The sequence below is a fragment of the Pteropus alecto genome, unplaced genomic scaffold (assembly GCF_000325575.1).
Source record: "Pteropus alecto unplaced genomic scaffold, ASM32557v1 scaffold60, whole genome shotgun sequence".
NCBI classification, from domain to species: domain Eukaryota; kingdom Metazoa; phylum Chordata; class Mammalia; order Chiroptera; family Pteropodidae; genus Pteropus; species Pteropus alecto.
Genome location: NW_006430726.1, coordinates 3,930,185 through 3,941,319, shown reverse-complemented (window position 1 = coordinate 3,941,319; position 11,135 = coordinate 3,930,185). Strand labels below are relative to the sequence as shown.

Here is an 11,135-nt window from a genome sequence, read left to right as displayed (position 1 = left end):
GGTCTCCGCGGCGGCGGGGGGGGGACGCAGGCGGCCTCCTCGCGTTAACCCCGGCGCTGCAGCTGGAGGGCCCCACCCAGCGCCGCCCGCCGCCCAGCTAGACCGAGATTTGGGGGGACGGCCTAGAGTGAGGTGGCAGGAGGACGGTGCAGGGCGTGTCCGGGGAAGCAGGGACCGGAGACGGGGCTCTGCTCGGGCTTGGTGAGGAGTTGCTGCCCGAGTGCTGCCGGCAAGGGAGACCCAGGGTCCAGACATGCCCGGCCTCGGGCAAGCCGAGAGGTGCGGCCCTGCGCAAGTCACTTCACCTTTCTCCGGCTCGGTTCCCTCGTCGGGATTTCAAAAAACGAAAACCAAAAAACCCAAAAAGCAGTAACCCTCTGACTTCCTCATTTTCCGTAGCTGTCCCTGGGACGTCATTGAACTGCAGGCGGGATAGTTACCACTTGCCAAAGGGGAGTCCTTTGGAGTCCAGAGGTTTTCGATTTTATTCTATATTCTGGGAGTAACGTTCAGTTTTTAGGATAATTTTACTCATCAGCAGTTATATGTAACGTATTGTGTCACGTTTGTGAAATTAAAGGGAAGAGCAGGCCCTTCCTTCAAAGAACGTGTTAATCAGAGACATACAGGTGTACAGCCCAATGATAATAAGGTATAATAAAGATAAAAAGATGCGCGAACTAATTCGGCATAAATAGTATTGTGGGTGAGGAGAACGGGCTTGAGGAAGAAAGGGAGCCTGGGGTAGGGACATTTGAACAGAGCCCTGAAGGATGCTGTGTCAGTTTTGATAGGGCAGGGTGGGGCAAGAGGTGACTGAAGAGGGAAGAACGTGAACTAGAGTATTGAACAGAAGAAAGGCACTGTGTGTTGGAGACTGACTGGTGTGGAGTGCACAGTGGTGGGAAGAGGGAGAGGGGGCATTGTTTCCAAAAGCAGTTGTGTTTAAATTGGGAAAGGCCTTGAATGCCATCCCAGGAGTTAGGAATTTATTCCATACCTCGGGTGCCTGTGCAGGAGGTAGATTGCTTCAAGGTTAAACTCCAGGGCTTTTGAGATAGACTTCCTGGATTTGAATCCGAGCCCCACCACTTAGCCTGAGGCTAAGGTCACACAGCTTCAATTTCCTCATCTGTGAAATGGGAGCAGTAATAGCATGGTTGTTGTGGGGCTTCAATGAGAGAATGCATGTAAAATGCTTAGCACAATCACTGTCATAGTTCTTAATGACTGCTGGCTTTGGTTATTAATAAAAGAGGGAAACAACATGATCAGCTATATTTAGAGTCTGGCAGATTGACTAGGACTGGTTCGGGCCAGAATCTCAAGTCATTATTTTTTAAGTATGTTAAAATAATGTGTGTACTTTTTAAAAAAGGGTAAGATCAGTATAGTTGAAACCCCATAGTTCTCGTTTTGGGAAAGTTGTAGTATACCTGGCTTTCGCCGCATCCACAGGTTACCCTGACTATAAGTGACACAGGAATTGATGCTGTGGCACTCTTTTATTGTTTAGAAAGGTTACAGATTCTTCTGTTTATATTCTTTCTTTCATGTTTTAGCTGTCCTGGATAATGAGAGACTCACTGCAGAGGAGATGGATGAAAGAAGACGTCAGAATGTGGCCTACGAATACCTTTGTCATTTGGAAGAAGCAAAGAGGTAAAGGTGGCTTGCTTGAGAGAAAATCGGGAGAAGGGAGCTGATACGGCATGAATACAGATAAAGATCTCTTTGAGTGTGTTGTAGATGTGACTGAGGGATGCTGGTAGTTTGAAGGAATAAGTAGAGGTAGAGTATTTATTCGTGGGAGCAAATAGCCTTGATGGCAGTTTATCATAAAACACTGATGGACATTTCTGTATACTGAAAAATGTCATGATTTGTTCAGTTTTATGCTTTGGTATATGTTTGGGGCACTACCAGCTGTCAGGGAGAAATAGCATTTTTAAGGTTTGAAGTTCTTGGCTTTAATGTTTCACTGATTCTTCACTGGTTTTGATTTATATATAAATTGGGTTCCTTCTCCCTTTGGTAGTACTCTGGGTATCGGTCCATCCATTTTGCAACATTCCAAGACAGCTTACCAAAGGCATCATCCTCTGTGTTCTTTGTGAAACGAATGTACAGCTGTTTTCCTTTTTTAAGAAGCTCCGAGACCTTGTGCCTATTCTTAGAGTGTCGATTTGCTATTAGTGGTTCATTTCTTTTGTTCTGCTGCTGTTTTCCTTTTGCAATGTCACAGGGTAAATAGATATAATTACATATCATATATCCTATAAGTGAGCTTCAGTGGAAAAAGGCCAGCAAGGGATAATGAAAGGTATTTGTGATCATAGTTTAAGGAAAATCAAGGCTGTTTCAAATGTTAATAAACAAGAGGTATTTGGTTTTGTTTTGTTTTTTTAAAATCTGAAAATATTAAAACTCTGCAGGAAAGTCCGAAGGACAATATAACAAACATCCATGTTTTCCAGAACTAACAAATGTTACCCCTTCAGATCTTTCAAAGGACACAGTGGGAGTCCCCTTTGTGTCCCTCCTGGGTTCCATTCTCCTTCTTTCTGTCCCTGGGGCTACCGCGAACATGCATTCGGTTTGTTCTCTTGAATCTAGGCTTCTTTTCTGATCTTGTAGCCCTTCCAGGAGACTGGGGAAGGGGTGGAGTGGAATTAGTGATGATTTAGATGGGGAGAATGATAATAAATCTAGTTTTTCTAAATGGAAAGTTAGACAGTAGAAGACGAATATGTTATTGGAAAAGGAATGGTTCTCATACAGAATTTGTAAGGGCCCTGTGAACAAAAATATGAAGTCCTCTGCTGCTCTGATTGTAGACTAGATCTAGTTTTGGAAGGTCAAAGAATTTGAAAACTGCAGCCGATCTGAGAAGTTTGCGCTCTGTGAAGCCTGAGTGTCTGTTGAGGTGACCTGAAAATGAGCGGGAAGACCCTTACCTCACCTTCCTCCCCCCATCCAAAGCAGTTCTGTTTTTATTTTAGTGTTGGGTTTCTGCAGTAAGATTCCCTTGTTACAGTGTCTTGGCTAACACCCCCTTGCTACCACTAATCTCATTCAGCCATCTCATTTCAATGAAGAAACTGAGGCCAGAGTTTTCATAGTCTACTTGTAGTTTTGATTGAAGAATAATTTTCATCATTTTATAGAGTGGTTCTTAACCAGGTATTAGAATCACTTAGGGAACTTCAAAAAAAATACAGATATTTGGGCCTTATCACAGAGATTCTGGTTCAATAGATCTGGGCTGGAAGGTCCAGAAAGCTGTATATTTTAAATGCTTCTAGTCATTCTGATGGTCTCCCCTAGTTGTAAAACAAGATTTAAAACATTTTTAGAACTCTTCCTTATGCTGGGATATGGTAGCCTGAGAAGAATGATGCTCGCATTACATTTCCTTCCTCAGGTGTTACACTAGCAAAGCATTTCATTTGCACCTAATCCAGAGCATGTTCTTTTCTGTCAGGTGTTTTTTCCAGTAGGAAAGTAGCCCATTTCCTTTAAAACCCATCCAGGGAGGCAATGATCTCCTGGGGTGTTTTTTAGTTGGATGTTTTTGCATACTTAGGAGGTGACTACAGCAGTGAGACATTTGCGATAGTCTTTATTTTTTATGCTTTGGTTCTAAGGGAGGGCATAATAGTGGCATATTTGCTCCAGTGTGCTCTGTCTGTTGGCCTAGCATTGTGGAAAATGTGCCTGTTTTATTTTATAGAAGCAATCATAGAAAATCTGGACGCCGTGATTTTATTTGTTATTATTGAGAGTTTTGATTACAAAATCAACTTCGGAAGACCTAGTTTGAGAGGGTTAGGAAAAGAAGCAGGGGAGTGTCATGCTGAGAAAAGAGGACTAGACCCCTACCAGCCAGTGTTGTGGCTGCTGCCACCCCTAAAAAAGTATTCGAGGTGCACCTCAAGACGGATTGCATGCTTTTCCTTATTAGCTTGGGGCTTCAGCCCTGGAGAGCTGGGCTGTACTTTCTGTGCTGCTGGGACCCCTCTTTCTCCTCTGACACAAGCCCACTTTGCCTTTCTGTATTGGCTTCATAACCTCCACCCCTCCCAAAGTTGGAGGAGCCCCAAGGTCTGGAGTTTACACCGGCTCCAAGTCCAGGAAGAAAGATCAGAGAGATCCAAGGGAAAGGTTTCCCTCTTTAGTTCTATTTATAAGACTGCTACTCCTCCCACTGAAAGCTCCACCTTGTAGTACAGTGGCCCATTGTGTGTCCCAGGGCACTCCGTTTTCTCCTGTACCTGTAACAGAACTCTTTAGTGGGAAGAGAGGAGAGTGTGCAGAGGGTGAATATGGATGTGTGGAGACTGCGTGTAAGTGAGAGTGTGGATAGTGAAGTGAGAGTGTGTTGTGGGTGTGGGTTTGTGTTTCCCCAAAGGGTTAAGTGGGAAAATTTAGGACTGATTCCATAAAACTGTACACTGGGAGTGGTTGGGAAATAAAAAATATAGAGTTTCTGCTTTTCTGTATTGTATGGAGAGTAGCTTCAATGGAGAGATTAAGTTATTGTTCTAATAAAATGTCACCTAAGGATTGAGGGCTGTTTGCTAAGGGCTGCAGAGCAGATCAAGGATTTTATCAAGGGAGACATCTTAACTTAATATATTTATGCTTAAACTTGGGTTTATTTTTTATCCTTTTACCTGTTCTGATTGGGCTTTACATTTACTTTGGCTAAGGACTAGTTGCATAGTAGAGATAATTAGCATTTTCACTCAAGTGAAAGAGGTGAGATTTAAATATGTGAGGTATGCTAGGTGTTCAGGTCTTGTATAGGAGGAAGTAATAGGTCAGAGGTTAAGGTGAAAAAAAAAAAAGAAGAGAACATATCAGGCAGGACAGAACAGGACAGCCTAAAGGTGTGGAGAACGTGTGAGTAGTCCTGGAAACAGGATAAAATTCAGTTAAGTCACAGGAAGAAAGTTAATTCCGGTTACTGCCAGCACCCCTCCAGTTTGATTTGGGAGTCCCTCCTCCAGAGGCTTGCTGTTGTGCCCTTTTGAGCCTACATGTGCCACCTTCCCCCTGCTCAGTGTCTGTACCCCAGCTCAGGGGAGAGTGCACACCCCCCTTACAGAAGGGAAAGTAAGGGCTGTGGCTGGTTGGAAACTGTCAGAAACTACGCTGCGTTAACAAGAGCTTAGCACTAAACGGAGGTACTTTACCTTCTGTAATTTAAAGGAGTTGAAAAAGTATCTTGGAAAGAAATCAGGTCTTGAGAACGAATTTTCTTTTGTGCATATGTCTTTGTTGTTGGCATCGAGTATTTTCCAGGACAGGCTCTTCAGACGTTCTCTCTTCCAAGTGGGATCAGAATTTCAGTAACATCTGGATAGATTCAGGCTGGCACACTGTGGTCCTGAAAACAGAAGTTAAAGACATTGAAGAGGCAAGGAAATAAAATAGATAGGTGAGGTGACTGGGAAGAAGAGCTTGCGCCCCCGCAGCTTCTAAAATTCTCTAATGGAGGAAAAGCACTAAAGATTGAGGGGGATCATTTATAGAAGGTTGACTCAAGTTCTCCTTTTACAGATGAGAAGACTAGTTTAATTGCCTCAGGAGGGCCAGTGTGAGTAAGGGACCACATAGCACGTGGCTATTTAGTGGCACATTGGGACAACCAGCTGGGTTCATTCATGTATTCATAGTTATCAAGGGAGGAAGTAATGGTGACGTAGATGAAAACCTGTATTCTCCTTTCTGAAAATTAACCTTAGTGCAACTGACTTGGACAGACTCCTTGGTGAGAAGTAGATAGCATTTAAAAAAGTGTATTTGTTATAAAGTGGTTCAAATTAAGAGTACTTTTCGCATAGTAACAAAGTTACACCTGGAAGGAGGTTATTTTCTAGTGTGGCCAGCAAAAGCTTTCTGCCCAACTGCCTAGCTGAGACACTTAGCAAAATTTACAATTATGAAATGTGGAGAGTAATCTGGTAGATATTTGGCAGTCAACTAGTTTATAGCTATCGTTATTACTAAGAAAAATCATACGGCTATAATCTTATAATAATTATAATTAAGTAAAACAGGACTTGAAAAAGTCTGATTAAAACGTCTTTGAAAATCTTGACTGTTGAGATATGCAAAGTGAAAAAAGGAAGACTTTCGGTTTTGGCAGGTGTTGAGTTCCGAGTCTGGTTTTGCAAGTTGATTGACCTTAGGGAGTGAGCCTAAGTTTGTACTTTGCAGAATGGATATACCATGTGTCTCGAGCCGTTGCGTGGGTTAAGTGCCTGGCATAGAGTCTGAACTACAGTAGGCATTTCAGTAAATGTATTCTTTATCCCGGTCCATGGAGCAAAAGCCGATTCACTATGAAGATGCTGCGGTGCTAATAAACTTTTCTGGGGAATTTTTTTGGGCACTTTCAAGGTTCTAAAGATTCGTAGCTCTAGTTTTTTCACTTCAGACTTAAGTTTTTGTCTTAAAAAGGACGCATCAGAAACAGGCTACCTCTAGGGAGTGGAATTGGTGTGGATGGTGTTAGGGGACTGTTCTTTTTATTTAATGCCCTTCTGTATATTTGAACTGCTTTTTACAATGATCTTGAGTTTTACAATAAAGAAAAAGGGGTTGGTGAACACACAATGCAATATACAGATGGTGTATTATCGAATTATATACTTGAAACCTATATAATTTTATTAACCAATGTCACCCCAATAAATTTAATTAAAAAAAAGGGATTAAGATAAAGGAAAAACTAAGTACGTAAATTTTACATAGTTGTAATCACAAATTCAGATTTTTAAATCCCTATATTGTCATCTTAATTATTTTCAATGGGTACATAATGTTCATTATTTATTCCAGTGTAATGCTTTGATTGCTGGAAAGGTTAAACATTTGCCCACATCTTTGCTTACCAATTTTATTTTAGTATGCAAATTGATGATGTTTGTCTGTCTTCTGGGGTCATGACGTTAACTTGCGTGAGCATTCCTATAATTTGGATGTCCTATAGTTAATAACACTGTATTCCATATTTGAAAGTTGCTAAGACAGTAAATCTTAAAAGTCCTCATCACAAAAAAAATATTTTTCTTTGTAATTATTGATGGGAATACCAGTTAACTAGACTTCGGTGATCATTTTGTAATATACATAAATATTAAATCATTATGTTGTATACCTGAAACTAATATAATGTTTTATGTCAATTTTACCTCAATTTAAAATAAAAGAATGTGGAAGTCAATCTTCTGTCATATTTACTACAAATATTTTCCCTTGATTTTCCATTTTACTCTTTTTTACTGAACAGTTTAAAATTTTATGGCTTTTAAATGTTAATCTTTCTGTTTATAATTTCTTTTATCAAGTCAGAGCCTCGATAGTTTCATTTCACTCAAGTCTTACTAAAATTTGAAGTTTTATATTCTGTTAGATTTTCTATGATATAGTGATTTAATTTTTTTTTTTATGAAACTAAGTCTTTAAGTCTCATGTTTCTAAATTCTGATATTTAAAAACAACCTTTTTACTACCTATTAGTAGTTGATGTCTACTTTGTCAAATGTTAAATTACATATGGTTCCACTTCTAGACTCTTTATTCTGTTATGAAGAACTATATTTAATTTTTCTTGAGAAAATGTGTGTGACTTCATTTTCTTATACTTATTAATGAGAAATAACATCTGAAGCTAGCTTGATTTTAGCTCTGTGTCAAGTAACTTTTTAAAAACACTTTCATGATTTGAAATTTGTAGAATTCTTATTTCTTGAAGTTTCCCCGTTACATTTTTTTAGAGTTGATGTTAGCTTAGTAATTTTTCCTGTAATGTGGAGACTCTTCTTGATTTATAATATCTTTTTTGTGTTTTTACTTTAGCTCTAGGAAATTGTCTGTTATATCTTTAGTAATTGGTTTCGATTCATTAGTCCAGATCTGTGCAGTCTGTTCTATGGCTGGTCTTTGTTTTGTTAAGGTTAAATCGGCATTCTAGGTATGTCTCACATATATCTTATGTTTCACTGACTTGATTTTCTACCATCTTGATTTTTCCTCTTGGTTCTGTTACGCTAGTTGCTTTGTTCTGTTACAGTTTTCATTTTGGGCTATTGACCCCTTTTTCCTCTCTGCTTTTGATAATAGTTTAAATGGTCACTGATTTGTTTATGAAGAGTAGTGTGACACTCATAGGATCCCTTTCAGGTGGAAAAAAGGAGCTGATAGCCAAGAGAATTGGGCGAAATACTTTACCAATTTCCCTTGTTTTCCATAAGCCTTAGAGTGGGTATGACCACAGGGATACATCCAGTGTTAACTGGCCAGCTTGAGTGTGTGAATTGTCAAGATTGAGAAAGTCTGGTTAGGCTAAATGGACCATTGGTTTGACCTAATTTGGAACATATTTCTTCTGGTCTTAGAGGTCAGAGCAACATTGTATTAATGAAAATAAAGTAAAATATATTTGAGGGCCTAAACTGACGTGTTCTGGGAATTTAATTTCTGACTTTGCATGGTGAGCTGTCTTTGTTTCTGCACAATTCCTTCTGCCTCACAGTTTAGCAATTTGGGGGTACCTGTTGGTAGCCAGACCTGTTCTGAGCATTTTTAAGCCATGTGGTATTTGATGGGACTCGTGGTTGTTTCCAGCTGGGGCTGCTGAATAAATCCCTTCACAGGAAGTATTTGTGTTTTGAAAAAGTGCTGGTAGGCAAAGTGAGACCATCCGGAAGTGATTCATATGACTGGGACTGTTTGTTTAATTTGGGACTTTGTTGCTTAGAGACCTTATCTTTGAGCAAGCTGAGTGAAGTGCCACTTGAATGCAGAGCTCCCATTGCCTACCTGAGCAAATCAGTACTCTGCTCCTCGATTTTTCTTCTGGAAGAGCTGCTGGTAATCTGATTGATCCCTGTGCTTGACAGTGTGTGAATCAAAAAATCTTAAACAAATAAGTGAAATATCTGGTTAATGGTTTATTTTAAAGAAAAAGTTTATTGCTTAAGCTTGAAAGTCTTTTTTTTTAAATTATAATTATATGCTGGGAAAAATTATTTTTCAACAAGACATTTTGTTATAGAAACCTCAATACTTCAAGTACCTTTACAACAGCTAAAAGGAAGCCAAAACATAAAAACCACCGAAAACACCCCTGCAGTTGGCAAGGACATCATGATATAAAATATTTCCTGTCTGCCCCAAGATTAGTGTCCTCCTCCATCTCCCCCTCTTCATCATCATCATAATTGGTACCATTTATTGAGCATTTATCATGTGCTAGGCACAGTGCAAAGCACTTTATATGCATTGTCTAATTAGCTCTTCTTGACGTCCCTGGCATGCTTATTTTTATCTACATTTAACAGAAAAGAAAGCAAAGCTCAGAGAGGTTGACTTGCCCATCTATGAAGTGGTAGATCCAGATTTCAGGTTTGGTGAGGACTCCACAATCCTTGCCCTTACCCACTGGGTCAGTCTGCCAGTGCAGTGTTACTGCATCTAAAAATAATAATGACAGCAGCAGGAACTATCAGTGATTAAGCAGAATGATGATGTAGTACTTTACATACAGCCTTACTGTGGGGTAGGCTTTATTTTTATTTTAAAGAAGGAAAAAATGGGTTAGTATCACTTTTCTCAAGGTCATATGGGATTCAAGCCCAGGTCTTTGTGACACCAGTGCTAGCGCTGTCAACCTCTGAAGGTACTGAGTCCCTTTTACCTGCCACTCTGTATGAGGACAGTTCTCCGATTTGTCTCCTGTATTTTCATATGTAAATAGATTGTTGGACTCTGTCTTTTTTGTTATTCACTGCAGAGCTAACAACAGTGATAGACACACTTAAGTAGCGGATCAGTGTTTGTTGCTTGGTGAATGATTTGTGCCTACATACTTGTAAGAAATACAGTAAACCTAAATTCTAAGTCAAGTGATTTTATAAGTGTCTCTAAACATGATAATTGGCCTGTGATAAATGTGTATATTTAACTTTTTAGACCTAACTCCTGCTCACAGGAAGGTTTCCCTGGAGGTGGAAGTGGCTGCAGTAGAGGTTACGTGGTTATCCGCAGTGACTGGAGGGCTGGAGAGTTCCGGGCTGGTTCTCTTCACCTGGTATCCCTCTTCAATTCACTTAGAAAGGCATTACTTCTTCCCAATTCCCTTCTTCTTCTTCTTCTTCTTCTTCTTTTTTTTTAATAATGACCTCATGCAGACAGGAGTGGCAAATTGGATTGGAAATTGCCTTGAATCATTTGGCAAGAACTGTATTTCTTGGTGTTGTGGGTGCAAGAAAGGCCTGTCTAAAGGCCTCTATTTCTTCTTCAGTCAGAATACCTTCCTGTTGACTCATTGGAAATCATAACGAAAAGCAGAAGGAGCACTGAAGAGGCGGCTGCCAGCCCAGGGCTTGGCTTCTGTTAGGACAGATGTTTGGGGACTGAGAGAACTCTGGCTTTAATAAAACTTGTGAGACTTTTGTAGTAGAAGGAAATACTATAGTTGTGCTAGGTATTTATAAGGTAGAAAGTATCAACATATTGCTAGGTATCATTAATCAGCAGTGTAACAAACTAATAAAAGTATTTTCTTGCATAGGATTAGTGTTCCTAAGAACTGAAGCAGAAGGAACTGAAGAAAAAAAAAAAGGAGATGGGGCAAAATTAGAAAAGGAAAAATTGAAAAGAAGAATAAAATGATTATTAACGATAGAAAAATAATATAAAAATAAAATTTAAGTAGAAAAAGTCTTACAGTATAGCACATCGTTTTGTTATAAATAACATCTGAGATGACCTTTAAAATAGCTAAAAAGTTACTTACTACTTGCATAATTACTATAAGAAAATGTTTTTCTGCCTTGGAGATGTTTTGCTATATGTCATTAGTTTGGATAATGCTTCTTAATCAGTAATAGCTTGAAAAAGAGTCCTTGACAAGTGGCTTGACTTTGGGGATTTTCCTTTAAAAACTTAAGAATTCCAACAAAATATTTTCAGGCAGATTTGGTCTTATTGTTTTTTTATTTACATTTTTTTTCTCTTATTTCAAAAAATTGATAATGGACTTGATACTTCAGAAACTATGTTAGGATATACTGTGAAAAAAGTGTATCTCCTTAGTCCTGTTGATCAGCAACCCAGTTTTC

General features: G+C 39.4%; 1 protein-coding gene across 1 annotated transcript in view; it reads left to right on the top strand.

Annotated features, from left to right (window-relative positions):
- The window catches only part of IQGAP1 (IQ motif containing GTPase activating protein 1), a 79,729-nt gene that overhangs the window by 365 nt on the left and 68,229 nt on the right, over positions 1–11,135 (top strand). The window contains exon 2 of the mRNA XM_006905287.2: positions 1,563–1,662. Within this exon, the coding sequence (XP_006905349.1) occupies positions 1,563–1,662 (100 nt within the window). The remainder of the gene's footprint in view (positions 1–1,562; positions 1,663–11,135) is intronic.